At 40.8% G+C, this 27,594-nt stretch overlaps 1 protein-coding gene across 9 annotated transcripts in view; it reads left to right on the top strand.

Annotated features, from left to right (window-relative positions):
* Positions 1-11,811, top strand: part of NR1H4 (nuclear receptor subfamily 1 group H member 4) — a 62,228-nt gene extending 50,417 nt beyond the window's left edge. For 8 of the 9 annotated variants that reach the window (XM_067559727.1, XM_067559724.1, XM_067559719.1 and 5 more), the window contains 2 exons: positions 9,146-9,259; positions 11,174-11,811. In XM_067559727.1, coding sequence (XP_067415828.1) covers positions 9,146-9,259; positions 11,174-11,412 — 353 coding nt within the window. In that variant the 3' untranslated portion in view covers positions 11,413-11,811. Of the gene's footprint in view, positions 1-3,974; positions 9,260-11,173 lie in introns of all 9 variants that reach the window. The other variant, XR_010921982.1, reaches the window with a different exon arrangement.
* The last annotated feature ends 15,783 nt before the right edge of the window (positions 11,812-27,594 follow it).

The raw sequence follows: 27,594 nt of genomic DNA, 5'->3' as shown, positions 1-27,594 counted from the left end.
GCTATGCCACCATCTTGCCCCCATCCAGGACAAGATCATAGAATCATAGAATATTATTGTTTGAAGGGACCTCAGGAGCTCATCTAGTCCAATTCCCTGCTTAAAGCAGGACTAACCCCAACTAAATCATCCCAGTCAGGGCTTTATCAAGCTGGGCCTTAAAGACCTCTAAGGATGGAGATTCCACCACCTCCCTAGGTAACACATTCCAGTGCTTCACTACCCTCCTAGTGAAAAACTTTTTCCTAATATCCGACCTAGACCTCCCACACTGCAACTTGAGACCATTGCTCCTAGTTCTGTCATCTGACACCACTGAGAACAGCCTAGCTCCATCCTCTTTGGAACCCTCCTTCAGGTAGTTGAAGGCTGCTGTCAAATCCCCCCTCACTCTTCTCTTCTGCAGACTAAACAAGCCCATTTCCCTCAACCTCTCCTCATAAGTCATGTGCTCCAGCCCCCTAACAATTTCTGTTGCCCTCTGCTGGACTCTCTCCAATTTGTCCTCATCCTTCCTTTAGTGGGGGGACCCAAAACTGGACACAGAACTTCAAATGTGGCCTCACCAATGCCAAATAGAGGGGAATAATCACTTCCCTCAATCTGCTGGCAATGCTCCCACTAATGCAGCCCAATATGCTGTTAGCCTTTTTGGCAATAAGGGCACACTGTTGACTCATATCCAGCTTCTTGTCCACTGTAACCCCCAGTCCTTTTCTACAGAACTGCTGCCTACCCAGTTGGTCCCCAGTCTGTAGCAGTGCATGGGATTCTTCCTTTCTAAGTGCAGGACTCTGCACTTGTCCTTGTTGAACCACATCAGATTTCTTTTGGGCCATTTCTCCAATTTGTCTAGGTCACTCTGTATCCTATCCCTGCCCTCCAGTGTATCTATCATTTCCACCCCCAGCTTAGTGTCATCTGCAAATTTGCTGAGTATGCAATTCACACCATCCTCCAGGATTGCCCTCCTAGCCCCCATGAGCAACGGAGGCATCAGTAGAGAGGTGGAAGGGGGGGGATGCTAACATGGGTACACCCCCCCTCCGAATTTTTCTGAAGTGATGTCCTTGGGGGAGGTGAGAACTAAGGAGCCCAGCAGCCTAAGCCAGCTCTGCTACCACCTCACTACTGTGAGCAATGGGCTGGTTCCTCTGCCCCCCGAACTTCCTCCCTGCAATACCCTGGGATGTGGGAGAGAGGACTCTATCCTAGCCCTCTCAGGTCGGGCGGGGGCGGGAGGGGGATAAAACCTACACAAGCGGCAGTAAGAATAGAGGTGAGGCTGGAAGGACAGAATTGATGGGTGGCAGGAGGCAGAACCAATGTGGGGGCTGAGGGACAGGATTGATCTGCGGGTGGGAGCCAAAATTAATTGCTGAGCATGAGATGGGCAGATGTGGGGGTGATAAGACCCCCCACTTTTCCAGACCATGTTAAGCATGGGGTAGCTGGGGTAGCTTCTTTAGTTTCCAGTTCTGGCTTCATATGAGCCCCACTGGTGAATGCGGAGGAGATGCATCCCTGCCTTCACTAGTCATAACTTCTTCTCAACTAACGCCTTTCACTGCTCAGCTTCCTAACAGTCACCTGATGGAGGAGAAGTCATGTGTCCACTTTCAGATTCAGCAACCACTCTCTGGTGCTGCAATACTAAGTGGACCTTGCCCTGCCAAGGTCTATACCACGCAAAACCAGATTCACTTGGGTGAATCTTGCCCAATAGTTATAGGGTCTTGTGATGCATTTCACTGTTAACATTCAAATAAAATACAAGTCAACATTTTCAGTGGCAGTTTCTGAGTCTGGAAAACAATTGTGACAGACAAGATTCTGTGAAAGATAAGTTATAATTTGGTGAGTAATTAACACATTTCGTTTTCAATAAAACAAAAGTTCATTTACCGCTAGGTTTAATATCCACTGGCACCTTCACACTTATCCAGATGAAAGATCTTTTCATCCATATTAACAACACAGTCTTAGTCATTGTTAATTAGCACAAAACATTCTCCAGCATAGAATATTTTTAAAAAGCAGCTAGATGGCACAAACACTTCTCTAACGCTCACCTTCAGGTAGATCCTTTTAATTTTTATTATTGAAAAGAGGCAAATGAAAACGTAGCTCCAACAACAGTGATAAATACTGACTGGCTACTAGGGAAAGGAATACACATTTTCTCTGGTTATTTTAACCTGCTAACTACTTAGGGTCTGAGGCTGCAGACCCTGGCAGACATCATTGCCATAGCCTTCAAGGAATGTTTTGCCACTCTAAGAATTGCAAGACTAAAAAGCCTGAAAAAGCAAGATAAAAATCATTTATATGAAACCACAGATATTAATGGAGCTGTACAATAGGTAAAGTGGGCTGGACAAATAAAAGTTTCTGCTTTGAAGAGTTTTCATGGAGAGATTTCATGAATATATCCCTTTAACTTCTCTGGGAGTTGCATCAAGTCATTAGACTGTAAAGCTCTTCAGGGCGGAGACTCTTATTTGTTCAGGACGCTTTATTTATATATTGAAGTCAGTGAAATTACTCCCATAGAAGATGAATCAGCCCTTATAGGCACAGGTCCGTATGATAGGTGACATTACAAAATTGCACACAGACTGGTACGTGCTCTTTGTAGCTGGATTGCTTCACAGAACAAATGGGACTAGCAGAAGATTTTTGAAAGAGGGAAGAAAGGGTGGCTGGTGAATATTAATCAGAAAGATGTGCTTATAGGTCAATATATAGTACAGATCTCTCATACATCTCATTGTATAGATTTCTTACAAACACAAGTAAGTGCTAGGTTACTTGTTCTGTTCTCTGCGAGGCCAGAAAGACTTTTGAAAATCAAATTAAAAATTTAGAGTAAAACTACAAACACAGTATTTCTTGGCTTCACTTTTAAACTGCACACTGAACATGTGACATTTGAGAAGGTCACTTAACTCAGCTTTCCCCCTCATTACTATGCAAAAGCCACCTTTCATTTGCTTCTTGAGCATTTGAAGGAAGATGTGACCACCTCTATAGATTTCAAAATAGCAATTTAAAAAAACCCCAATCAGGCATTTTAAACATTTCTCTCTCTTTTTTTTTTTCTGATGAGTTGTACTGAGTCTAAATTGAAATATTTTCAGTCAGATAAGAAAACAGCCCCCTCTTGTGATGAAACAGCAGTTAATAGGTAACAAGAGCATGATGAAATAGTGTGGAAAAGTTCTGTGGCGAGACGAATAGAACAAAATTAGAAAACCCTCTCCGATTGGGGCTGATCATTTTACATTTTTTATCTTACAATATCTTGCTTCATTTGACTATTGAAACATTTCAAGGTTCTATTCTTTTTGCTATCGACATAAGCATACTCTCTAATACTACATCACTACTTTTCATTCTCTCCTCCCTTTTCTGATTATTATTATTTTATTTATTATTTATATCACACTGGTGCTGAGGTCAGGGCCTCATTGTGCTAGGCACTGTACAGACATATAGGGCTTGTGAACACTTAAAACACTACAGTGGTGCACATGCTGCAGCATGGACTCTACTTACACCATCAGAATGGATTCTCCTATCAGCATAGGTAGTCCACCTCTCTGAGAGATGGTAGCTAGGTCAATGGAAGAATTCTTCCGTAGCCCTAGCACAGCCCATGTAGGGAATTACGTCAGCTTAACAATGCTGCTCAGGGATGTGGATTTTGCACATCTCTGATTGACATAGTTAAACCAGTCTAATTTCGTAGTATAGACCAGGCCTTAAACTGAGACTGTGAGGTTACTGATGATAGCATCTACACTGAAGAGCTGCAGCTGTGCCGCTCTAGAGTTTTAAGTGTAGATAATCTCTAAAAAAATAGGTGGGTGAAACAAATCTTCCTGTGTTTAGATGGACAACCACATTAAAATATATCATTTAGCGGCCTCTCTAAAATTTAGTAACAAGGTTTATGTCTCATTGATTTGCAGCTGATTTGCGAGCACTCCAAAACCTTGGCGATGATGATACAAAATACAACCTATAGTACCAAACAGTGCAGCACATCTCCTCAGCAACACAGGCTACTGAAAGCACATCAGACCTGTCCTCCACTCTCTGTACTGGCTTCCCCTCGAATAACAAGTCAAACTCAAGGTCTCGGTTCTTATTTTGAAAGTGGTCAATGGCCTGGGCTCACAATATCTAAAAAGTCGCTTAAAGCTCCAAAATGAGAACCAACATCGACACCTTCTCTCCTGAGGCACAGTGGAACTTTCCACCATACTGGTAAAGCTTAGCTGTGCAGGTGACAGCGCGGTCACGGGGGCTGGTCCTAGAGTGTAAAACAAATTCCCAGAGGAGCTAAGGACCATCATAAACCTTCCACTCCAAGCCCGTTTCTTCAACCGGGCAGTCTCCAATAGAAATACATCATGTGCAAAGAATTAACAAAAATCCTACCAAAACTAAACACTCTGCCACACACACAGTTCTCCTTCTGGTGGGAGAATGAGAGAGCAACCAAAATGCAAGTGGCAGATGTTAATCGTGTTGCTTAATGCAGTCCTGGAAGGTGGTCAGGTACTAGAGTGATGAGGGCAGTATAAAAACATGTGTAGAATAGAATAGATTTATGACGACATTGGGCATTGAAAGAAGTTTGTTCAGTGGGAGCATTTGCTACATCTGTAGAAAAGGAGTAACAGATTCTTCCCCAGCACCAACCTCTGAGTGCCTGCGAGTGTATAGGGGGAGCAGGACATGGGTTATGCATCATCTCAGCCAGCCCCAATCCCTGTGGGGCATTGAGCATCACCAGTGGTGCTGGCCAATATCTTGCATTTTGGCTCCACAGGTGTAGATTCCCTTCAGGTCTCCTTTGAGTCCGTCTCCCTTCACCTAGAATGTCTTCCCTGCTCCTAAACACCATGCATGCTCCTTCTCCTCCTTCCAGACCCAATTCTTCCCGCAATCTCTCCAGGTAATGATTCCCCACCCAGCCTATTAAAATCCAAGCAATATTGTAAGTAAAGGAACCAACACAATACAAGTTAAGCCATCCCAGGGCCTTATCTGTGGAGCCAGCCTTCTTTTTTGTGTGTGGTATGTTTGTATCTTTCAGTCTATAAACTTCTTGTGGTAGGGTTTGGGACTTCAGTCTCTCTACACAGTGCCACAGGTCTCTGCCACTTTATACAAATTCATGTATTATTTATTACATAAATAAAAATAATAATGCTATGGCTGCCTCCTTCCTGGCTGATATGTCCTCCCTAGCGCACTTGCATAGAGATTGCTGTAGTTTGGTCCTTAAACCACGGTAGAGTTCACTATATTTTTAAACACAGTTATTCTTGTCTCTGATCTGACACTATGAGATTGAGGCTACGTTTACATTGACGGCGGCAAAATCGCCACCGCCAGATCGATCTTTCAGGATCGATTGAGCGGTCAGTGAGACCCACTCAATCGATCAGGAAGTCGACTGAGTAAGTCCACCCCCTCAAGTAGCGCAGTGTGAACAGTGTGCAGAAGGGAAGCTGAGCAGTCGACGTCAGTTATGCAAACTACTCTGCGTAGTTTGCGTAACTCCTGTCGACTGCTGCCAAATCGCGCGGTCAGTGTGAACCAGCCCTGAGGTGCCTTCCTCTTGCTTTCACATCCCACTAGCAGAGCACCAGACTTAAAGAGACGTAAGTCATTTTTATTGTACCGCTTCCATGTTGCATTACAGCCAAGGTTTTTACACTAATAGAGCAGAGGTGTGTTCATTGGATTGTAAGAAGCAAAATGAGCTCATAAATACACCCCACAAGAGTAATTTCAGGTCGTAGTGGGCCTTCAAAGCATGGCATTAATTGATCGATTGATTGGGGGTGTTGGAGGACAAGTGATTAAAATCATTTGGCCTGATTTGCTGTTGCCCTGCACTGTGTGCAGCCATCTACACCAGCACAAGGGGAGTGCAAAATGCTACCAGATCCGAAAGGTGGTATTCTGTACCCACTTTGCACTGGTGTAAATGACTACACAATGTGGTGGGCAATAGAGAATTGGACCCTAAGAGTGCACCGCACAGCCCCAGAGGTGAGGAAGAGGGTGGGCAAAGGTGGCTTTTGGGCTCTCATAGATCTGAGCCACTACATGGTCTCCTGCTGCTCTAAGTCATACCCAAACTGTTGATGGGCAGATAAGGCAGCCATGGATCAAAGAAGGTGCAGGGAAATTCCAGCCATTTCCCACTATGGAGGAGCCACTAGAGAATCTCTCTCATGAGATGATACTTCCATGGCCACCTATGCCAGCTTTAGATCCTGATTCCATGGCTGGCACGGTGCAGAGTGACTACATCCTTCCCCAGGATTGGGGCCTCTGATTGTTATCATTTTTACTTTGCTGTGGGTACACTGTATCAGAGAGACTGAAGAGAACAGCACAGAAACTCATTACTACCAACACCAACCATTCAAAAATCAAGTCAGCACCACCCCCAAAAATGTGAAAAACCTGATTGGCTGAAAAATCATGAGATTTTTACAGTAAAATACATTTGGGATTCCTTTTGTTAGCTTTCTAGATTTTGAGACTTTGGGGTACCCTCTAGTCATGTTTTCAAGCTTTTCTCCACAACCACAACATTTTAAAAAAACAATAACTGAGATTCTCACATAATCATTTGACTGCAGGGGCTGAAGTGCCAAACATCAAGAGACATTCAGAAGAGGTGGCAACAATGGATGCTGGGGGAGAGGAATGTAACAGGAGTGGGAAGGAGGGAGTCTTGCTAGGATTCTCCCTTCCCTCTCCTATTTTCCATGCTTTCAATCAGTCAAGAAGATGATGGTAATCCAATGACATGACAAATCTGAATGTGTAGTATTTTAAAATCCCACAGTTTGCTCCCAGACCTTCATGTAGTCATTTTTGTACTATTCGCTTCCAATGGGGGAGTTCTTTCTGGCAAACTCCAATGCTATATTGTACACATCTGTTACATTTTTCAGTTTTCATAAGAGCTTTTGCATTTAACTTTGTCATATTTAATAATAGTGGTACTTTAAAAAGTATTCTTTTTCGAAAGGAATAGATGGACCTGCAAGCTTAGTGAAAACAGCTGTTCGACATTTTAAATAACTAACTGATAATTATGAGAAAAATCACAGTGGAAAATTAGAGGCTCTGGCTGTAGTTCACTGCTTTTGAAGCCCCAAGAGTGCAATTAACCAACACATGACAAGCCGACGCTCATCATACATTTCTGCTTAATTGATTCTGACCCTTCTCAAAAGGGTCTGACTATGTGAAAACTTGTGATAAGAGCTGTCCATACTGCAGTTTGTAACCACAAATTATTGCAGGTGGTTAATGTTATGTGTTTAATCACAGTGTGAAACAAGGGTTAGATTTACTTTCCAAAGAGTGTGTTCTCTTTTGTTAGTTTATTCCAAACAGTAGAAAAGTTTATTCCTATAGCAGCAGAAAGTGACTAATCAATAGTTTAGTCATGTGACCCCTCCATTTTTCTATTTTGCTTCCTGTGGATTTGCATCCACTGAGTTTCACTTTGATTTTTCAGGTTTGGAAAGTCTCCAAACCTCAAAGCAAAACTTGACTAAAAACTACCAAGTTTAGCTTCCTTTTTTTGTGTAAATCATGCAAAACCACAGTGGTTTCCACCCAAAACCTTAACTTTTAGCCCAGATTAGCTCAAAACTCAGAAATATGTTTCCTCCTGGGGTTGGGATAATTAAATAATAAGTCACAAAGTTTTCATTTCATTTGAAGGATTCCTTCCTTCAAACCTATGGTGTTAACTGCCCTGGCATTGCTGCTCCAAAACCACTGGAATTCTAAACACACCTTGGAAGCTCACCATCACAGCTCCAAGGCAGCTGTATTATGCAACCTTGGAACAGCCCTATTTTAATAGGAAAGACAAAATACACCCTGGCCTCTTATAAAAAAGGCACAAATTCATTGGGTCTTATTCTCAAGTACACTAAGGCACAGTGTAAAGGAGACAAAGGGGGTGTACATGTAATTTAAAGCCAGAGTGTTGTAAAGGGGCCTGAGCACAAATAAGAATCAGGCCCATGGTCTCTAGACCCAAGAGTCATATAAAAACAAACCATGCTTCCCCTAAAAGAAGGGACAGGATTTGAGCATGGGATTTCTTCTTTTCTGGGAGAACACCTGACTCTTAGATTAATGAACCAGCTGAGCTTGGCACAGCCACAGGTACTGAGGGGGGGGAGGGAATTCGGAAGCTAGCACCAGCTATACACCCTTCTTTCCGAACTGACTCTCTAGGATACTCCTGTTTGGTTCTGCCCAAATAATTATCAAAAAGCCAGAAAGTATCATTGTTCCTTGGTCCAAATACCTTACAGTTGCACGTGTCACACAGCATAATGCCCTTGGCTCTGACCTTGAGGGTGATCTCAAGGTATGTCTACTCTGCAGTAAAACACCCTGGCCCAGGTCAGCTGACTCAGGCTCACAGGGTTTGGGCTGTGCGGTATAAAATTGCAGTGGAGATGGTGAAGCTTGGGCTGAAACCTAGGCTCTGGGACCCTCTCTTGTTGCGGGGTCCTATAGCCAGGACTCCAGCCCAAGCCTGAGCATCTACATTGCAATTAAATAGTCCCTTAGCCTGAGCCCCATGAGCCAGCTGTGAGTTTTTATTTGCAGTATAGACATACCCTGAGAGATTTTTCTGGGCCTGATTGCAAATGAAGGGGTTAGGGGATTACTTGATAAACTGAGTGTGTAAGATGCAGAAAGCAACCAGAAAGCCAGCAGACAATAAGAGGATGCCATCATGAGTGTGGCCTTGAGCAAGAGAGAGAGCAGAGTTTTTTGCGGCACAGGACTCGCTGGAAAGGCAGGCTTGGAAACGGTGAGCAAAGAAACTGCCTCTTGCTGTTTGTTCCTAGTGTTCACAGAAACTGGATTTTGTGTACGTTCTTTGGTGGTAAATAGGATTGCACTTAAGAAATACCTGACTACCATCAATTTCTCCTTTAATGGAAACAGCTTGGCAAACGTTCAAATATTTGACTAACCATGTAACCCAAAAGGGCAACAAACAAAACTATTTATTTTTAGTATATTTTAAAAAAAAGTCTTTGATTATACCACTGCTTTTTTTTTTTAACAGGTATCTCTGATGAATACATAACCCCCATGTTTAGTTTTTATAAAAGTGTTGGAGAACTGAAGATGACGGAAGAAGAGTATGCTCTACTTACAGCAATAGTTATCCTATCTCCAGGTAATTTCTATTTCTAAATTAAATATTAAACAATACTTTTTACATACAGGAAATCATAAAAACGACTTGCCTATAGCAGCTGAATAAAGATTAAGATATTGTTGCTTATCAGAAAGGACTTCTATTTTCTCTTGTGTAGAAAACTCCAAGAGCTGATGATAAACAGTAGCAAATATATCATAACATTCCACTGTGATTTCAGTAGAACATCAGAATTTTGAAAGAAAGCTGCCACATCGTGTATACTGTGCTAAAGAACTAGCAGCAAAGAGAATAAGCCTTGAAGAACAAACTCTGGCTGGCATATCATAAGTACATGGTATAAAACCTGCAAGCAGAAGCAGGGGGAGGGAAGTTGGTAGTTCTTTATGTTGTAAGCCCTTCAGGATGTGGATTTTCTCTTTTCTATGTTTGTATAGCAGCAGGACAATGGAGCCACAATCCCAATTAAGGCCTTTCGGTCCTACCACATTATATTTACTATTATTACTACTAGCTACTAGTCCTTATTCCAACGTTCACCAAAACATATGGAGAAGTTGTATGGTACCCCCCAGGCTTTCCATCACAGAGGTGGGACAGGAGAATGTTGGGACAAGACCTAGAGATCATAAGATGGCTGAAGAGGGACTACTTGCTTATTCACATAACTTGGTAATCACTCCTACTCCAACATTCAATATGGCAAAAATCAAGCTCTAAGTACAGTACATAGTGGTGCTTAGGGCTAGAGTTGGTCAAGAAAAGAGTCTTTTTTCCTCCACACAAAAAAATTAGATTAAAAAAAAAATTGAAAACCAAAAAGTTTTGACCAAAAGCTTTCAGCTGAAAACAAAAATCTTGATTTGCCATACCACCATGTTGCTACATGCAAGATGTAGTTTGGGTACTTCATGCCCTCGTTCTCTTTGCTGGGCCAGTCTTCCTGGCTGGCCTACATCTCCCATGATACACCACTTCTTTCTCTCTTGGTGAGCCATCAAAATGCATCATGAGAGTCCTTGGCTGCAGTGCATCATGGGAGATGTAGTCCTGCTGGGGAGCCCAGCCCATAGAGGAGAATGGGGGCCCAAGGCACCTAAATCATAACTCCCAGGAGGTATGGTGGCGACATTTTCTAATAACTAATTTTTAGTGTTTGAAAAGTCAACATGATCCATAGGTAGCAGAAACTTTTCACAAAAAAAGGTTGTTTAGTCAAAAATCCAATTTTAGATAGAAAAACAGATTTGATGGAAAAATTTTGACCACCCTTACTTAGGTCTTTGTGCAGATCCTCTGTACTGGGATATTTCATGCTAAATGAGTAAAAGCTGACGCATTAGCTTTGTTTGATTATTTCATTTATGTGTGTATTTTCCTGTAACCAAAAGAAGCAAAGTAAAGATGCCAAATTATTGTTCCCAGAAGACCAAGCCCTGGCATGAGAAGCTTCTGCCTGAAAATGATTTTGTTGTTAGTTATGACTGATTGCAAGTAGGAATTTGTATTAAAAAAAACAGTCTCAACCATAATTACAACACTGAGGGCTTGTATACATAGTGCACTAATGCGCACCAGCTGAGGTGTAAATTTTAGTGCACAATGCACACCGATGAACTTTTAGTGAACTTTTATCCTTTTCAGGGATAATTAGTGTACGATAGTCTGATGAGCACTAGAATTCACATCCCTGCTGATGCACACTAATGCACCATGTGGCCAAGGCCTGAGACACTTACGCTTCCTCCTCCCTTGGAACATTCTTTTTGGCAGATGTTACTGTTGCTATATGCTAGGGTAAAAAGGTTTAATATTACATAGTGTAGACTGCAGTCTGTCCATTTCTCATAAGTGCTTCAGAGAAGTGTTTGCAGTCTACAAAAATTAATACTTGCTAATTATTTTTTCCTCATTCTTTTCAAAACAAACCAGATCGACAATACATAAAGGATAGAGAGTCTGTGGAAAGACTTCAAGAACCACTGCTTGAAGTTCTACAAAAACTCTGCAAGCTTCACCACACTGATAACCCTCAACATTTTGCATGTCTTCTGGGCCGTCTTACAGAATTACGGACATTTAACCATCATCATGCAGAGATGCTGATGTCATGGAGAGTGAATGATCATAAATTTACCCCTCTTCTCTGTGAAATCTGGGATGTGCAGTGATAAATATTTTTAAAGGACCAAATAGCATTTATTTTCATAGAACTATTCAACAATTATTTCTTTCTTTATTTCTTTTTTAAAGAAAACACGCAAAGGATTTCATACAGAAACTTTGTTCATTATGTACTGAATATTATGTAACTATCAGCCTTTCACATGTGAATATAGAACAACTTTCCTTGTATTTATACTTTCAGATCAAAAAGATAATCTTTCAGCATCCCTGAGATACCCTATTAATTCCTTCTGAAAATAAATTGATTATATTTTTCACTTCTTTCTTTTAAAATGGGTGATGCAGTTTTCATAATATTTGTTCATCACAATACTATTATGCTTGACCTTTTGTATTAAAGGACATTGTTCAAATATTTACTGTAATAAACCAATGGAAATGATTACTCCCACAACATACTTTTATCTTTTAACCATGAAACGTGAATTTGAGATGTCCAAGCTCTTATTTCTTCAAATGGCAGGCAGCCAGTTGGCTCTAGCAAATGGAAAGAGCCTCAAAACAGGCTATATGACTATTTCTTGTACACCATAAATATGTAACTTCTGGTTCTGTTTGCATTACCAATATTCAGAAGTAAAGTTGAGATGATATTGTATATTTTGTGGAATTCCACCATAGACTATCCTGTTTTACAATAGGTTACATAACAGAAATAACTATGTATGGTCAGCAGCTGTGAGCTAAATCTCATTATTGATGTTTTAAAAGCAAGTAACATTCTTAAAACTAACACAATAAATGTAGCACTAATTTTATGGGGACACTGTCAACCTGAAAATCACAATCCTATAATGTTACAAGTAAACTCCAAGATTAGCATAGCAAAAGTTATATGGAAAATAAATATTTTTCTCTATTCTTCAGTTTTTTTACTTTGTGCATTTGATGGCACTTTCTACACAATAACTTCCTCTGTTTTACTGTTTAGTCAGTTAACCGATTTCACTTATTTCTGAAAGTCTTCTACACAGCAAACAGCGGAAAGAGAACATTTCAAAATAGGAAAATGCAATTAGAAAACCATGAAAATGAGCAAGGTTGGGCTATGGAAGAGGTGTAGTAACAGAAACTCATTTTAATTTTTTAAAACTGTGTAAATTTCAAATGGATCATGTCATTTTAAATAGTTTAGGCCTCAAATTTAGGCCCTGATCCTGCAATGTGGTGTGTATCGGGTAATTCCTGTGCCCATGCAGAGAGCCTTATTAATATCAATAGGGCTCCATACAGGCAAAGTGTATCATATTGCAGGATCGAGACATCACGTTGTTTGGTACATAATTGTTAAAAAATATAATGTAAATTAAAAAATGTTCATGAATTTTCAGAAGAACAAGCAAAGAATCCAGAGTATTTAGATAAATTCCTTTCTACTGTTGGAAAACTGAAGAGTTCACTAGTACCTGATGAAACTGACTAGAAAGAGATGAGACTCCTTTTACTAAGAAAATTGCAAAAAGTAGTTTCAATTTTTCAGTTTTAACAACTACAGCTGGTGAAACAATGAAAAAATCACATAGACATTTCCAAATCATTTTAACTCCCTTCAATCTTCTAGACTGCATGTTCTTTAAAAAAATTATTTTCTATTTTTGACATAATTTTCAAAAACAATTTTTTTGAAATGTTTTGTTTTTAAAGTGGGAAGTGATGCATGAAAAATGATATATGATAATTAAAAATAGTAAATACTGACAATTTTTGGTGAGAACTTTTAATTAAAAAGAATTTTAACTAAAATAATAATTTAAAATACTTTAACAAACTCTTTTAATAACATGTTGTTAGTAACAGAGGTAAATTATTATATTACTATTATTTTTATTAGGTCCTGCCAGTTCCTATCTAATTGCTTTGACTAAACATTTGATTGTAGCAGTTGCAGTACTGATAAACTCAAGTAGTCAAAAATTAAGAGCCAGGAGTCCAAAATTATGAAATTATCTTAAAAATAATGAGATGTTAACAAATAAGGGGGTTTCCGGGTGGGTGGTATTTATATTATGGTCTTTGCTCCTTTAGGGTTCACATTGTCAAGTTTTTGTCCACAATCGTGAGACCTTTAAAAAATAAAATGCTGAAAGTTTCATGTATTCAGGTAACATATGCTGTAACAAAAAACCCACTAAATATTGTGATAAAATCATGAGAGTTGGCAACAATATTATTATCCTAATCTAAAACAATATTCTTACTGATACAGATAATTCATAACTTTCTGAAGTGATCTTGTGTCAGGTGTTTTGCAGTAACAATACAAACATATCCTCTTCTTTGTCCTGTCCACTCCTTTCTATTACTCTGGAGTGCTTTTTTCGTTCTTAGTCCCTTTCTCACTAGTGGCTAATATTGCCTTATCTACACTAAGACTTCCATCCCATAACCACTTGTACATATGCTTAACTTTATATATGTGAATTGTCCTATCGACTTCAACAGGACTTTGCACATACCTATTTGCAGGATTGGGACTGAAGTATTTTCTTAAAATTGTCATCTTTGTACTTTTTGTTGCTCCGTAAGTAGTAGAAATGGTGGGTGTAGCATTTACGACCACCATATGGTCTAGCTCTGCTCTGAGCAGTGTTAGAACAGGTTAGTGAAAACATCTGTGCCCTATTTTTGCTAGCAGTCCCATCTTTGCTACATCTGGGAAGGGGCTTCACTGGTAATAATGCAGTGGTGAAAGAGGAAGAAATATTGTAATGTAGACACAGCCTTTAATTGTTCCTCACCACTACTCAGAGTGTAAAGGGAAATCTCCTGAAATGTAAATATTGACTGGACAGGTGTTTCCCCTAAGCATTTGTAGTTTGTATCCTGGTTGGAGAACATATGATAAAATCAGTTGCTATTACCTTAGGGAACAAGAGTTGCTTTCAAACACATTTTGAGTCTTAGATTATATGGCTGTGTCATTCTGCTCAGCACACCCAGAACTTTAAACTACTGTATTACCGCATTGCCTCAGTAAATTTGCTGCTGTTAAGATGTGTCAGCTTATCTGCCTTGCCAGCAAACTCCTTGAGACTCTGCCAGTCTAAACCTTGCCGTGCGGTAACAATCAATGAACCACAGTTCCCAAGTGCCCCAGAGATGTCTCCCTGCAGTGTTCAGTTCCTCCTATTGTGCCACTCCCAGAAATTATGACGTTTGCTGCCTCCAAAGAGACAGATCGCACACCAGCCTGTTAGGTTAGCTGAAGACTCACACTTCACTTTAACACACAGCTTTGAGATGGTTTTGTCATAAATCAGGAATAAGTTTATTTATAAAGATCAGAGATTTAAGTAATACTAAACAAGAACAAAAGAGACAGGTTTGGTTACAAAACAAAACATGCTCTCTAGTAACTAAAACTTAATTTTAGTAAGTTACAGTCTTTTGCCTAAGCAGTTTCTTACTTATATAAAGTTACCAGCATCTCTAGCCCTCCAGACTAGGGGATTGGCTCAGAATATTTGGTATCCTACAATCCCTAGTCATGGATAAGGAAAATGTCTGTTTGCTCCCCTTATAGATTATCCAGAGTCCATTGTCTCTGCCTCAAGAACCAGGAAGGCTATCTGGGGTGCAGATTCTGACCTCTGGTGAACTCGCTAAGCTCCTTGACCTCAGTTGCCAGTTAGCTTGATTGCTTTGTTTACATATGTACATGCATTCTCACTGTCTTTCGCCTGTAATCGAGCTACTCAGGCAAGGGACTAGAGCAGGCTCAATATCTGCATTGCCTCCCTAACACATTTTAAGAACGTATTTCCAGCACATACACATATCTCTTTGTACACAATCCGTATATACAGCTTGCAATGACTTTTGGGCCCACCGTGTCACCAGTTGACATAAGAGACCTTAGAAGAAAGACACCTTTTAGATATATATTATGACAATAGTGTGTTGTTGGTAGTGAGTGTGTCAGGGCTGATATGAGTTACAGAATAGTGAGCCCTCTGCCAGTGGGCATTGAGGGGCTCTTAGAGTCATAAGGGCTAGAAGAGGCCATTGTGATCATCTAGTTTGAGCTCCTGCATAACACAGGCCATGGAATGACACTGAATTAATTCCTCTTTTAACTAGAGCAGGAGTTCTCAAACTGGGGGTTCTGACCTCCTTAGGGGGTCATGAGGTTATTACCTGGGAGTTGTGAGCGGTCAGCTCTGCACCTGGCGGGGCTCAGGCTGTCAACTCTGCCTCAAATCTTTTTCAGTCACTGCTTTCTAGGACAGAGTCCCTCATTCTGTAAGCATGGCTTGCATTTTTTGTTCCTAGACACATACATTTACATTTAGCCATATTAAATGCAGTTTGGTTGCACCCAGTTTACCAAGTAATCCAGATAGCTCTGTATTAGTGACCTGTCCTCTCCCATTAGTTACCACTCTCCCAATCTTTGTATCATTTGCAAACTTTGTTAGTGGTCATTTTATGTTTCCTTCCAAGTAATTGATAAAAATGTTAAATTGTGTAGGGCCAAGAACTGAGCCTTGCATGACACAACTAGAAACACACCTGCATCCTGGTGATTTGCCTTGTAAATTACATTTGAAACCTGTTAGTTGGCCAGTTTTTAATCCATTTAATGTATGTCATGTTAATTTTGTATTGCTCTAGTTTTTTAATCAAAATATCATGCAGTGCCAAGACAAATCCCTTATAGAAATCTTAGTATATTACATCAACATTAATATCTTTATCAACCAAGTTTGTAATTTCATTAAAAAAATTATCAAGTAAATTTGATAGGATCTATTTTCAATAATGTTGATTGGCATTAATTATATTTCCCTCCTTTAATTCTTTATTAACTGAGTCCTGTATGAGCTGTTACATTATTTTGTTCAATATTGATGTCAGGCCTATAATTTCCCAAATCATCCTGTTTACCATTTTAAAGTATTTGCACAACATTAGCTTTCCTTCACTCTTCTGGAACTTCTCAGTGTTCCAAGACTCATTGAAAATCAACATTAACTGTCCAGTGAGCTCATCAGCCAGCTCTTTTAAAACTCTTGGAAGCAAGTTAGCAGGACCCGTTCCTTTAAATCTATCGAATTTTAGTTCCCGCTGTCTAACATCTTTCAGAGTTACTATTGGAATGGGAAGTGTTGCATCATCATCATATGATATGATTACATCGTCTGAATTCTTCCCAAATCCAGTATTGAAATATCAGACACTTCCGCTTTTTGCGATTATGGGCAATTTTACCATTTCCATCTAATAATGGACAATACCATCTAACAGGGGTTCACTAGTATTTATCAAATACTATTATTTAATTATCTTCTCTGACCAATTATAACAGACAAGACTGAAAAATGATATTTTTGGGAAAGAAAATAAACCCCACAGCAAATTCCGCCCCCTCCACTCTTACTGGCTAGAGTTTGCACAGCAGACAGCATTTTCCTGCCCATCCTAATGGTGGGAAGAGACTGAGTCTGTAACCCAGGCCACATGTACTCCACAGTAAGCCTGACCTAAACTTTGCAGCAACACCCCTATCATGTGGCACTCCAGGGCTGTAGACTGCTGCAGCGTCAGCAAAGTTCAAAAGCTCAGATTTGTAGCAACTGCAAAAATGAGTAATACACTCACTACAATAGCCCTGGCTCTCACTATTATATTCAAATTATTTTATGCTGTGTTTACATTTTTAATTTTTGTCATGCTGAATATTTTTAACACTCCAGAGCTGCACTGCAAAGTTGGCAGAGGGAAGTAGGAGATGGGGGTGACTGAGTAGAGAAAGGTTGGGACTTTGGTACATGCGGGAAGTTGTAGGAGACAACTGTTTGTTGGGAAAGGGGATATTATCTGGATGTTAAAAAGGATCAGCCTGAACCAGTTAACAGTAAGTTAACACAGCAATTTGGTACAAAAGTTAATGGCTAGATGGGGCAACACTCCCCCGGGAGCTATTGTTTCTGCTGTCTGCAGACTCAGGCAGGCAGCACTGCTTGTGTTCCCGGTGGGGTCCCATTGGGAAGGTTATCATCACAAGCTTAGGGGCAAGGAGCGTCAAAAAACTCAACAACATAAAGTTTAGCTTCTGCAGCACGGGGAGGATTCTGCAGCTCATTAGGGGCTGCAGAAGAGCAGGGTACCGTGAGTCACTGGCCCTCTCGGGGGCAGGACAGCCTGCGACAACATCCTCCTCCTCTCAACACCCGTCACACTCCCTGGACTGAGCCTAGCCGGGGCCCACCTCGGGGCGGGGCGGGGCGGGGCTGGCTGGGAATCGAGCGGACCGAGGCCAGGAGCTTCCCTCCCAGCGGCTCGCCAGGCTCCTCCTCACTCCGCCTGATTGGGCCTTTCGAACGGTGCGGGCGGCAGAGGCGAATGAATCCGATTCAATCAGGGCAGGGAGCTGCGGCATGCCCCGGCTGGAGGGGCTGTGCCTGGGGCCGGTCCGGGACCGCAGCGTGCCAGGCAGATGCACCGGGAAAGCGTGAGTCTTGCAGCCGCCACCGCCGCCTGAGAGTCCTTTACCCCTAAGCTCGGCACGCGGTATCCTCGGCCCTAGGCGGTGTAACTCGGGGGAGTCTCTGGGAGCAGGTCGCAGGTCAGCTGTAGCCCCTGCACGCACGCGTCCCACGCTCGCTCTGGGGGGCCAGGTTGGGGTGACGGAGGGGACTGCATCATCCTGGGGAACGGGTTTGTGGGGAGTGAGATCTCCGCGGGGGGCGAATCTGTAAGGCAGCGGTGTGTATAAGCGACTCTGATTCGGGGCGTGGCGAAGGGGAGGAGGAGGATTTATTGTAGTGCGGTGCAAAAAACGATCTCTTGGTGTGTGAGCTGCTGTGAGATGTTTCCAATCTCTGAGCACATCTGACATCTGCCCTGCAGTCAAACTGCCCCAGCAGCAGGATCTTGTGACAGCTTATTGGCCAGGTCTCCGCTTTCCATGAGGCATCTTACTGGCACTGACAATAAAACTAACCTCCCGAGTAAATGCTACTGCTAATGATGATGATTGTCATCCAGATTTGGAGATAATGTGACTTGGAGTCTCTTGCAACCCACAGTCTTTATGCAGTCTTGATCTGATCAATTGACCTTACAGTTTCTGTTGCTAGAGCTCTTTGAGGCCCCCCCAGGGCAGGGGAAAGTACTCTGCACCCTTGAAGTACAATATAAAGAGCTACATGAGATGAGGTGCACTTTTCAGCTGGCTGCAATTGTTACTAATCAATATTCTTGAAAGCCCAGTAAAGGAAAAGCTAGAGGGATCATGTTGTGTAACTTGTCTTTTTAAACCATATTGTATATTTAGGTGTATATTAAACAGCATAACCATTCTCTAAAATGATCTATATATATGAAATATTTTTTCGGATTGTATGCTGTAACTAGCATAAATCTCTGTCATGTGGGCAAGAGGAAATTACCATAAGAACTTTTTCACTTCTTAATTTTTGAATGTTTAAAATTACAATTTTAATGTTGCATTAACACCTTGCATTTTGTATGTTTGTGCAGGGGAACGGTTCATAAAACACTATTCTCTCTTTCCCTCCTCCTGATTTCACGGTGTATTTCAACAGTGTCATTGATTAAAGTATATGCAACTTTAGAACTCACAATGAAATGACAGCACAGCACCACATTACCATGAAACTTAAATATTGCATATTTATATTGCCTTCAATGGGACTAAATTTGGACATAAGGGCCAGTGAAGGCAGATCGCTTTGCAGGATCATAAGAATGGCCATACTGGATCAGATCAGTTGCCCATCTAGCCCAGTATGCTGTCTTCTGACAATGGATGGAGCTAGATATTTTAGAGGGAAAGAATAGAACTGGGCTATTTTTCAAAGATCCATCCCATCATCCAGTCCCAACTTCTGGCAATCAGATGCTTAGGAACACTCAGAGCATTGGGTTGCATCCCTGACCATATTGGCTAATAATCATTAATGGACCTTCATGACCTTATCTAATTCTTTTTTGAACCCACTTATACTTTTGGCCTTCACAACATCATCTGGCAATGAGTTCCACAGGTAGATTGTGCGCTGTGTAAAGAAGTACTTCTTTTTGTTTGGTTTAAACCTACTGGCTAATAATTTCATTGGATGATCTCTTGTTCTTGTGTTATATAAAGGGGCAAATAACACTTCCTTATTCACTTTCTCCACACCACTCATGATTTTGTAGACATATATCCTATCTCCCCTTAGTTGACTCTTTTCCAAGCTGAGAAGTCCCGGTCTTATTAATCTTTCCTCATGTGGAAGCTGTTCCATACCCCTAATCATTATTGTTACCCTTCTCTGTATTTTTTCCAATTCTAATATATCTTTTTTGGGATGAAGCAACCAGAACTGCATTCAGTATTCAAGGTGTGGGTGTACCATGAATGTATATAGTGGCATTATAATATTTATTGTCTTCTTTTCTATTCCTTTCCTAATGGTTCCTCATTCGGTTAGCTTTTGACCACCACTGCCCACTGAGCAAACGTTTTCAGAGAACTATCCACAATGACTTCAAGATCTCTTTCTTGAGTGGTAACAGCTAACTTAGATCCCATCATTTTGTATGTATAATTGGAATTATGGTTTCCAATGTGAATTACTTTGCATTTATCACATTGAATTTCATCTTCCACTTTGTTGCCCAGTCACCCAGTTTTGTAACTCTTTTTGTAACTCTTAGCAGTCTGCTGTGCACTTAACTAACTTGAGTAATTTTGTATCATCTGCAAGTTTTGCCACCTTACTGTTTACCCCTTTTTCCAGATCATTTATGAATATGTTGAACAGCACTGGTCCCAGTACTGATTCCTGGGGTCATCGCTATTTACTTCTCTCCATTCTGAAAACTGACAGTTTATTCCTGCCCTTTGTTTCCTATCTTTTAACCAGTTATTGATCCATGAGAGGACCTTCTGTCTTATCCCATGACTGCTTACTTTGCTTAAGAGCTTTGAGTGAGGGACTTTGTCAAAGACTTTCTGAAAGTTCAAGTGCACTATATCCAATAGATCACCCTTATCCACATGTTTGTTGACCCCCTCAAAGAATTTTAATAGATTGGGGAGGCATGAACTGCCTTTACAACAGCCATGTTGATTCTCCCACAACATAATATGTTCATCTATGTGTCTGGTAATTCTGTTCTTTACTATAGTTTCAATCAATTTGCCTGATACTGAAGTTAGACTTAGAAGCCTGTAATTGCCAGGTTTACTTATGGAGCCTTTTTAAAAAATTGACGTTACATTAGTCATCCTCCAGTCATCTGGTACAGAATCTGATGTAAGTGATAGATTACGTATCACAGTTAGTAGTTCTGCAATTTCATAGTTGAGTTCCTTTAGAAGTCTTGGGTGAATACTATCTGTTCCTGGTGACTTACTGCTGCTGTTTAATTTATTGATTTGTTCCAAAACCTCTTCTTTTGACACCTCAATTTAGGACAGTTTCTCAGATTTGTCACCTAAAAAAATGGCTCAGGTGTGGGGCTCTCCCTCACTTTCTCTGCAGTGAAGACTGATGAAAAGAATTCATGGAGCTTCTCCACAACAGCCTTATCTGTCTTGAGCACTCCTTTAGCACCTTGATTGCCGGTGGTCCCACTGATTGTTTGGCAAGCTTCCTTCTTCTGATGTACATAAAAAAATTTACTGTTAATTTTTGAGTTTGTTGCTAGTTCCTCTTCAAATTCTTTTTCTGGCCTGCCTAATTATACTCAAACTCTGGCAAGTCAAGTGTAAATGTTCCTTTCTACTTTCTTCAGTAGGATTTGACTTCCAATTTTTAAATTATGATGTCTTTTTGCCTGTAACCACCACCTTTGCCTTTTTTTTTTTTTATTTGGGGTATACATTTAATTTGAACCTCTAATATGGTGTTTTTAAAAAAGTTTCAATGCAGTTTGCAGGCATGTCACTCTTGTGACTGTTCCTTTTAATTTCCGTTTAACTAGCTTCCTCATTTTTGTATAGTTCTCTTTTTTGAAGTTAAATGTTCCTGTGATGGGGTTTTTTGGGTATTCCCTCCACCCTAAAGGATATTAAATTCAATTACATTATAATCAGTATTGCTGAGCTGGTCAGCTATATTCACCTCAAGGCCTTAATCATCAAACTTGAATAAAGTAGGATCCCAGGAACCACAGATTCAAAGCCAATAGGGTCAGCACTGCCCTTCCAAAGTGGATCCTGTAAGCTGAGTGCCCTAGGGATCTTTTGGATAAAACCTTAAAAATCAATGTCCAGTGTGCTCTGAATGGACACTTGGTCCCTGTACTATTTTTATAGGAATGTGTTTGCCTTCATGTCCTTGGCTAAAATTTCCATTCCTGTTGTTCAGTGTCCTGAAAATATGGTTTGCTGTTTTTCATCTTGTAAAACATTTTGGCATATTTTGGGATAAAGACACTTTATATAAATGTGAAGTATTATGTACCTTTGGACCTTAAGGCATAGGCTTATTCATTTAAAATCTTAAAGTGTGTAGGATTTTCAGAGTAAAACACAAGCAGCTTTTTCATATTATAATTTGTCCTGCTCCTGCCAGGGGTCTTTTAAAATCTTAAAACCTTCCTTGGTTCCTGACTATAGCCATATAACAGGATGGCCAAGCTTTTCCTATCCCAGTGTGCTGGGACCTGTAGGGCTGCACCCTCATTTCCTGTCTTGTTGGGCAAAAAGGGTGTTTTTTATTTGTTAGCTAGCTTAACAAGGGTGAAAAGCACTATTGAGATGTGCTGTTGCAGTGCCTTTTCTTCACTGCTAAAAAGGGTGTGATTTTTTACTTTGAGGTAACTAATGTGCATGAATTATCTTGAGATGAAAAGACAGTGAAAACCAGGCACTTCAGTTTTGCTGTGCAGTAAACTCTCTGAGGTCAGCTCTGAAGGGGCTATGGAGCTGTTTACTTCATGGTAAAATTGAAATGTCATGTTTTTACCGCAGGCTAGCTCATGTGCATTAGTTACCCTGAGGTAAAAAACACTTTTTTAGCAGTGAAGTCGAGGCCTAACATACCTGAAACCATGTTAGCTGGCTTTGTTGCAGCCAAAGGTCCACCCATGTTACACCCATTCTTATCAAGTGAATCATCTACACCTTTGCCATAGAGGTGCTGCATGCTGAAGTGCTCGAATCGAGTGATCTTCTGTGCCATGCAGGCAGGGACTTGTATAAGTTCAGGCACTTCACCTCTGTATTAAAGAGGGGAGTTGTAGAATGCTGTATACTCCATTGTTTAGAGCTCCAAAAGGGACTTCCTGAGGAACATTGTTGCCAACACCATGATGAAAAGATAGGTGGTCACCACCTCAATATATTTGAGCCCTGGTGACTAATTTGGTTCTTTCTCTGTTCCATGCCTTTGAGCCCCTCCTTCTACCTCTCCCACAGGCAAGGACATCAATTTGAAAATAAGTGGATGTTTTGCTTCCTATAGTGTGATTGGAGGGCTATAGCTGCTGTAGTGAAATATACACTAGCACATTCTAGACATCATATCTGTTCTGATATGTTTAAGAGCCTAACATACAAAACAAAATGGTTTATGAAGATATTCTGGATATATTAAATCTACACTGATTGCAAGTGAAAGAAGCTGCATTTTTATTTAAAAATGAACATATTTTGTAGGGATGTGGGTTCCAGTAATACTGTTAGAACTAAGATTATACTTCTATCAGTTTCAAAATGGTCTCTTTGTGGCTGTCTTGGCATGTTGCAATCTTCTAACCCAGCATGCTTTATATTTACATCTTCAGCCTATGTTTAGAGAGATGCAGTCTTACATCTGAGCATTTTGTAATGAGTTTTTATAAATTTCTTTGGGTTCCACCTCCATCTAAATTAGTGGTTGCCTCATTTATATTTCAGATGCCAACTGAGTTGACTTTTTGTAGTATTGCTCAATGTCTGAACTGCTTATGGGTCACTCCATCTACAACATATGTAACTTTGGACTAACTTACAAACTTGCCTTAGAGAATAGCTTCTATCTAATTTAGCATTTGTTACGAGATAATGGCTTATAGGGCTACTGAGTATGAACTACCTATCTTACTTAATGCGTCTAATAGATTGCCATTTGAAACAATACATTAATGGCTTGTCTTCACTGCATTGTTAACTCGAGCTGTAATTCTAGTTTTTCCCCTAACTCAACTCCTGTCCACACACAAAAATCTCAAGTTAAGTGGTGCTTTAAATTTGAGTTAGCTGGCTTGGGGAGAGACAGAGTGGGTTGAAGGTCAAGCGCTGCTGACTGGAGTTTGTAATGCAGTGGGGATACAGCAACTCAAGATACAACTCATGGTTCTGCAGATCCAGTCATGCTGTGCCGCTAATCAAATTGCACTGTGTGATTTCAATCAAGTCTTGTATCCATCCAGTGTGGTGACTTTCGCTTGAGGTAGCTGGCTTGAGTGTAGTAACTCACGCTAACTGTTACAGTTCAGGCAACCCTCAAGATGAGCGTCATGAGTTCTTACTCATTTTTGCAGTAAATGCATTGGTTCATATAGACCAGAGGTGGCCAAACCTCCGAGTCGCATACAACAATCTTCAGAAGTTCGAGAGCCGGGGTGCGTGCCTGCTAGGCCTTGGGGCTTCAGTCCTGCAGGAATGGTGATCTTGGGGTTCCAGTCCTGGGCTGAAGCCCTGAAACCCCCCTCCCCAATGGGCAGAAGCCCCTAGTCCCAACACCCTGCACCAGTCTGGTAGGCAGAGAATGGGGGGAGCATGGTGGGCTCTGTGAGCTACACTTTAACTGTAAAAGAGCTGCATGCGGCTCACGAGCCGGGGTTTGGCCATTCTTGATATAGACTGAGATCCTCATGGTGCTGTTCCCTGGATCTTCTGCGCACCAGCTGGTGGAGCTGTGGGGAGCAGAGAGGGAGTGAATGGCTTTACCAGGGCATGTTGAAAGTTTGTGTGGGGGTGTTGCCTGGGCCATGAAGGCCTGTGCAGAGCGTGTACCCCAAGCCATATCCTCTTCCTGAGATACTCCTAAACCTATCTGATCAGGTACCTTCCCCTCCACTTGTATCCATCACTCTGGCCTCCACCAACTGAACTCTGAACCTCCAATCAATGCCAGCTCTTGCCTGTCTGAATGTATCAGTTAATGCCTCCCATGAAACCCATAATAAATCTGCTTAGCTATGCCCCTCCAACAATAAATTAATGCTTCTCCCCCCACAATTAGTTCTGTAGACTCCTCTGTTGGGGTGGCAGGAGTGGTGACAGAAATTGCCCATTTCCCCCAGTGCACACGCAGATCCCCCGTCTGGGGTGATGGTCGCAGGAGCCCACACACATGCAGAGCCTTGGGCTGGGGTGGCTTGCTCCCTGCTTTGGGGAAAGTGGCAGCCCTGCCACTGCTTTCTTCTTCAGAGGGTGAAGGAGGGATGCAGCCCTTTAGGGCACCTTGCTCTTAATAACTGCAGCTGACTCATCTGATCAGCAGTGGCAGGACTGGAGCCACTTCTGCAGATTTATTCACTGCCGTGGTTACACTGTCTCTCATTCTTAAGGCTTCCTCTACAAAAGCCAGCACGAGAGACTTAATCCTTTTTACAAAGAAGGCAACTTGTTTCGAATGGAAGATGTCAATGGACGACCATAGATTACTACTTGCCTTGGGAGGGGGAGTAGATTTTTCAAACGCTGGTTGTAATAGTTAAGACTGCAGATACCTACACTAAAAAACAATTATACTTTAAACCAAACACTCGATGAGAACAATGTAATTTGAGAACCTCCTATGTCTGGAAATTAATAAAGTTCCAGCACCAGCCTTAATTCTATTCCAGAGAACCCCATTATCCCAGAGAGGAGAAAACTTGTCTGTTAACCCGCTTACTAGTTATGATTCAAACCCCCTGTGGACCACAGCATCTCACATATCTCTATACATTAGCCATTGGCCAGTTCCATTCCCACCAGCCCTTTAGGGGCTCTACATTCCACTTCCCCCATTCATCTTCCCTATATTGGATCACGGGCCAATCCACCTGACACAGGCCAACACCCATCTTTTTCCATAACTGCTGTACCTTTGTGGATTGTAGTAACCTTCATTCCTCAGCAGTATGAACTCCGGATCTGCCTGTAACTGATAGATGAACTAGGGCTACTAACTGCTAACCTAAATTCTTTCTCAAACTGAGTCCTTTTGGGGATACTTTATATTGTAAAAGTTTGTCCTTGCTAAGATTATTCAAATGTTTACAGTGTAAATGAAGAACTTCAGCTTCCTAGGGAGCCCTCCCCTGACAAATAACTTATGTAAAAAGAAGTCCATGAATTTCAAGTGTCACAATTTTCTTCAATCCCTTTATTATTCTTTTTTAAAAAGACCAGTTTTGTTAGGCCTGCCGAAAAAGCGCCAATGCTGAACATTCTTCTAATAGCTGTTTTGTGAATATTTTACTGTGTTCGTGTTTTGAGCACTCCCAGTGAATTAGGCTGCCTTTTGTTCTTCTATTGGCAGTTACCATGTTAAGGCTCTTGTTTGATTATGTGGGGCTCCTTATTTTAATGAGAGCAACTTCTCTAGTGGCTGTTCCATCCATATTTTTTTTTTTTTTTAACCGTCAATGAAGCCTCTTACTGGGGCTCTCTCTTGGGACAAAGGATTTCTTATGCTAAAGGAAAATATATTCCCCAGGACTAACTCGTGGGAAGCATAACGTGCTTCTTTGTAATGCCTCATATGTACTCTGCCCTTTTCCTCTAGTGTGTAGAAAGGAAAATGACATCAGGGATAGGACAATCCCACTATTTTGGTTTTGTTTTCCTGCAAATAAAAATGTGATGTAAGCCATGTTCAGATATAACCAACCCAGGAAATCTTTGGTAAATCTTTAATTGATTGGCATGAACAAGTTTGGTACAAAGATAAGGACTCTGTCTGAAAACAAACTGATTGTACTGTAGGTGTAACTGCATGGTCTTAAGGTAAGTTTTGTAAAGTTCATTAATAGATGTTGTAGTGGGTGAAATGCAAAGGTCAAGGTAGTGGCGAGGATAGAGGGAAAAGAGACAATGCAAACACTTCTCAGGAAATGGAAATCCTTCTGTCTATAGTAAAACCTACAGTTTAGAAAAAGAATTGCTTTACAAATGTAAGTTTGTGTATCTTTCACCTTGTGTACACACAGTCAGAGCTTCACAAATGTGCTTTAATTCCACTCTGGCTGTGTGGTGACTCTAGAACTTTCTCCTGTTGTCACCAAGCAGATCTGTCTTTCTTTTTCTTTTTTAAAGAAATGTCTGCCCGATGTCTTTTCCTAAAATATGGTATTTACTCCAGAGTGAGTGATTGACAAATTACTAAAGGTAAATGTATATTTCAGAGTTCATGCAGCAGTTGTGTTGGACATTTTTGTATCATATGTATGAAAGATATCCTGAATTTTTTTCCTTATTAAGTGAGTGCGTGATTAATTGAGTTACTTTGCTACATTAAATACAATTATACCATATATGAAATGCATTGTAGTCTATGGCATTCTTTGGAAAGGATGTTGCGGGAGGGGCTGTCTTGTTCTATGTTTGTACAGCACCTAGTACAATGGGGTCCTTGTTCATGACTGGGGCTCCTGGGCCCTACCACAGTTCAAATATTAAATAATAAAACATTTGTTTTTGTCTATTTCTATGTGAATTTTGACTTCTTGTTTATATTTGCATGTCAAGAAACTAAGTTTTAGAAATCACTTCCTCATTCATACATAACATTTTACTTTAAAGACTGAGAGAACCCTTAACGCATGATTTTCTGCAGTTGCACTATTTGTGATAGATAGAAATGGACTTCAGCCACCTTAACTTCAAATTAGATTTTTTGTGTAGACATGGATAACAGATATAATAGCACACCTGGAATTTTTTTCCTCTTCTTAACATTAAAGAGCTTTGACAGCTTCTTGGAAGCACAGGAACCTTTGATGAATACTGTTTATAGCTAAATAGAAGTGAAGTAACTTGCCATTTTGTCCTGTGATATTTACCGTTTTCTTACAGTGTAGAGTAGTAAAATGTCAGGTCAAGATTGTAACTGTGATAAGAGAGTCAATCTGACTGTTTTCACTCAAGAGTTTTTTAACTTTTGTGTGAAATTAGATATGATTCCATTAAAAATAATTTGTTGTTTTCTGTCTCTTCCTTCCCCCATTTCCAG

This window comes from Emydura macquarii, unplaced genomic scaffold (genome assembly GCF_026122565.2).
Source record: "Emydura macquarii macquarii isolate MOO-44397 ecotype Brisbane River unplaced genomic scaffold, CSIRO-AGI_Emac_v2 contig_2205, whole genome shotgun sequence".
Classification (NCBI taxonomy): Eukaryota; Metazoa; Chordata; order Testudines; family Chelidae; genus Emydura; species Emydura macquarii.
This window is presented reverse-complemented; position numbering and strand designations above follow the sequence as displayed.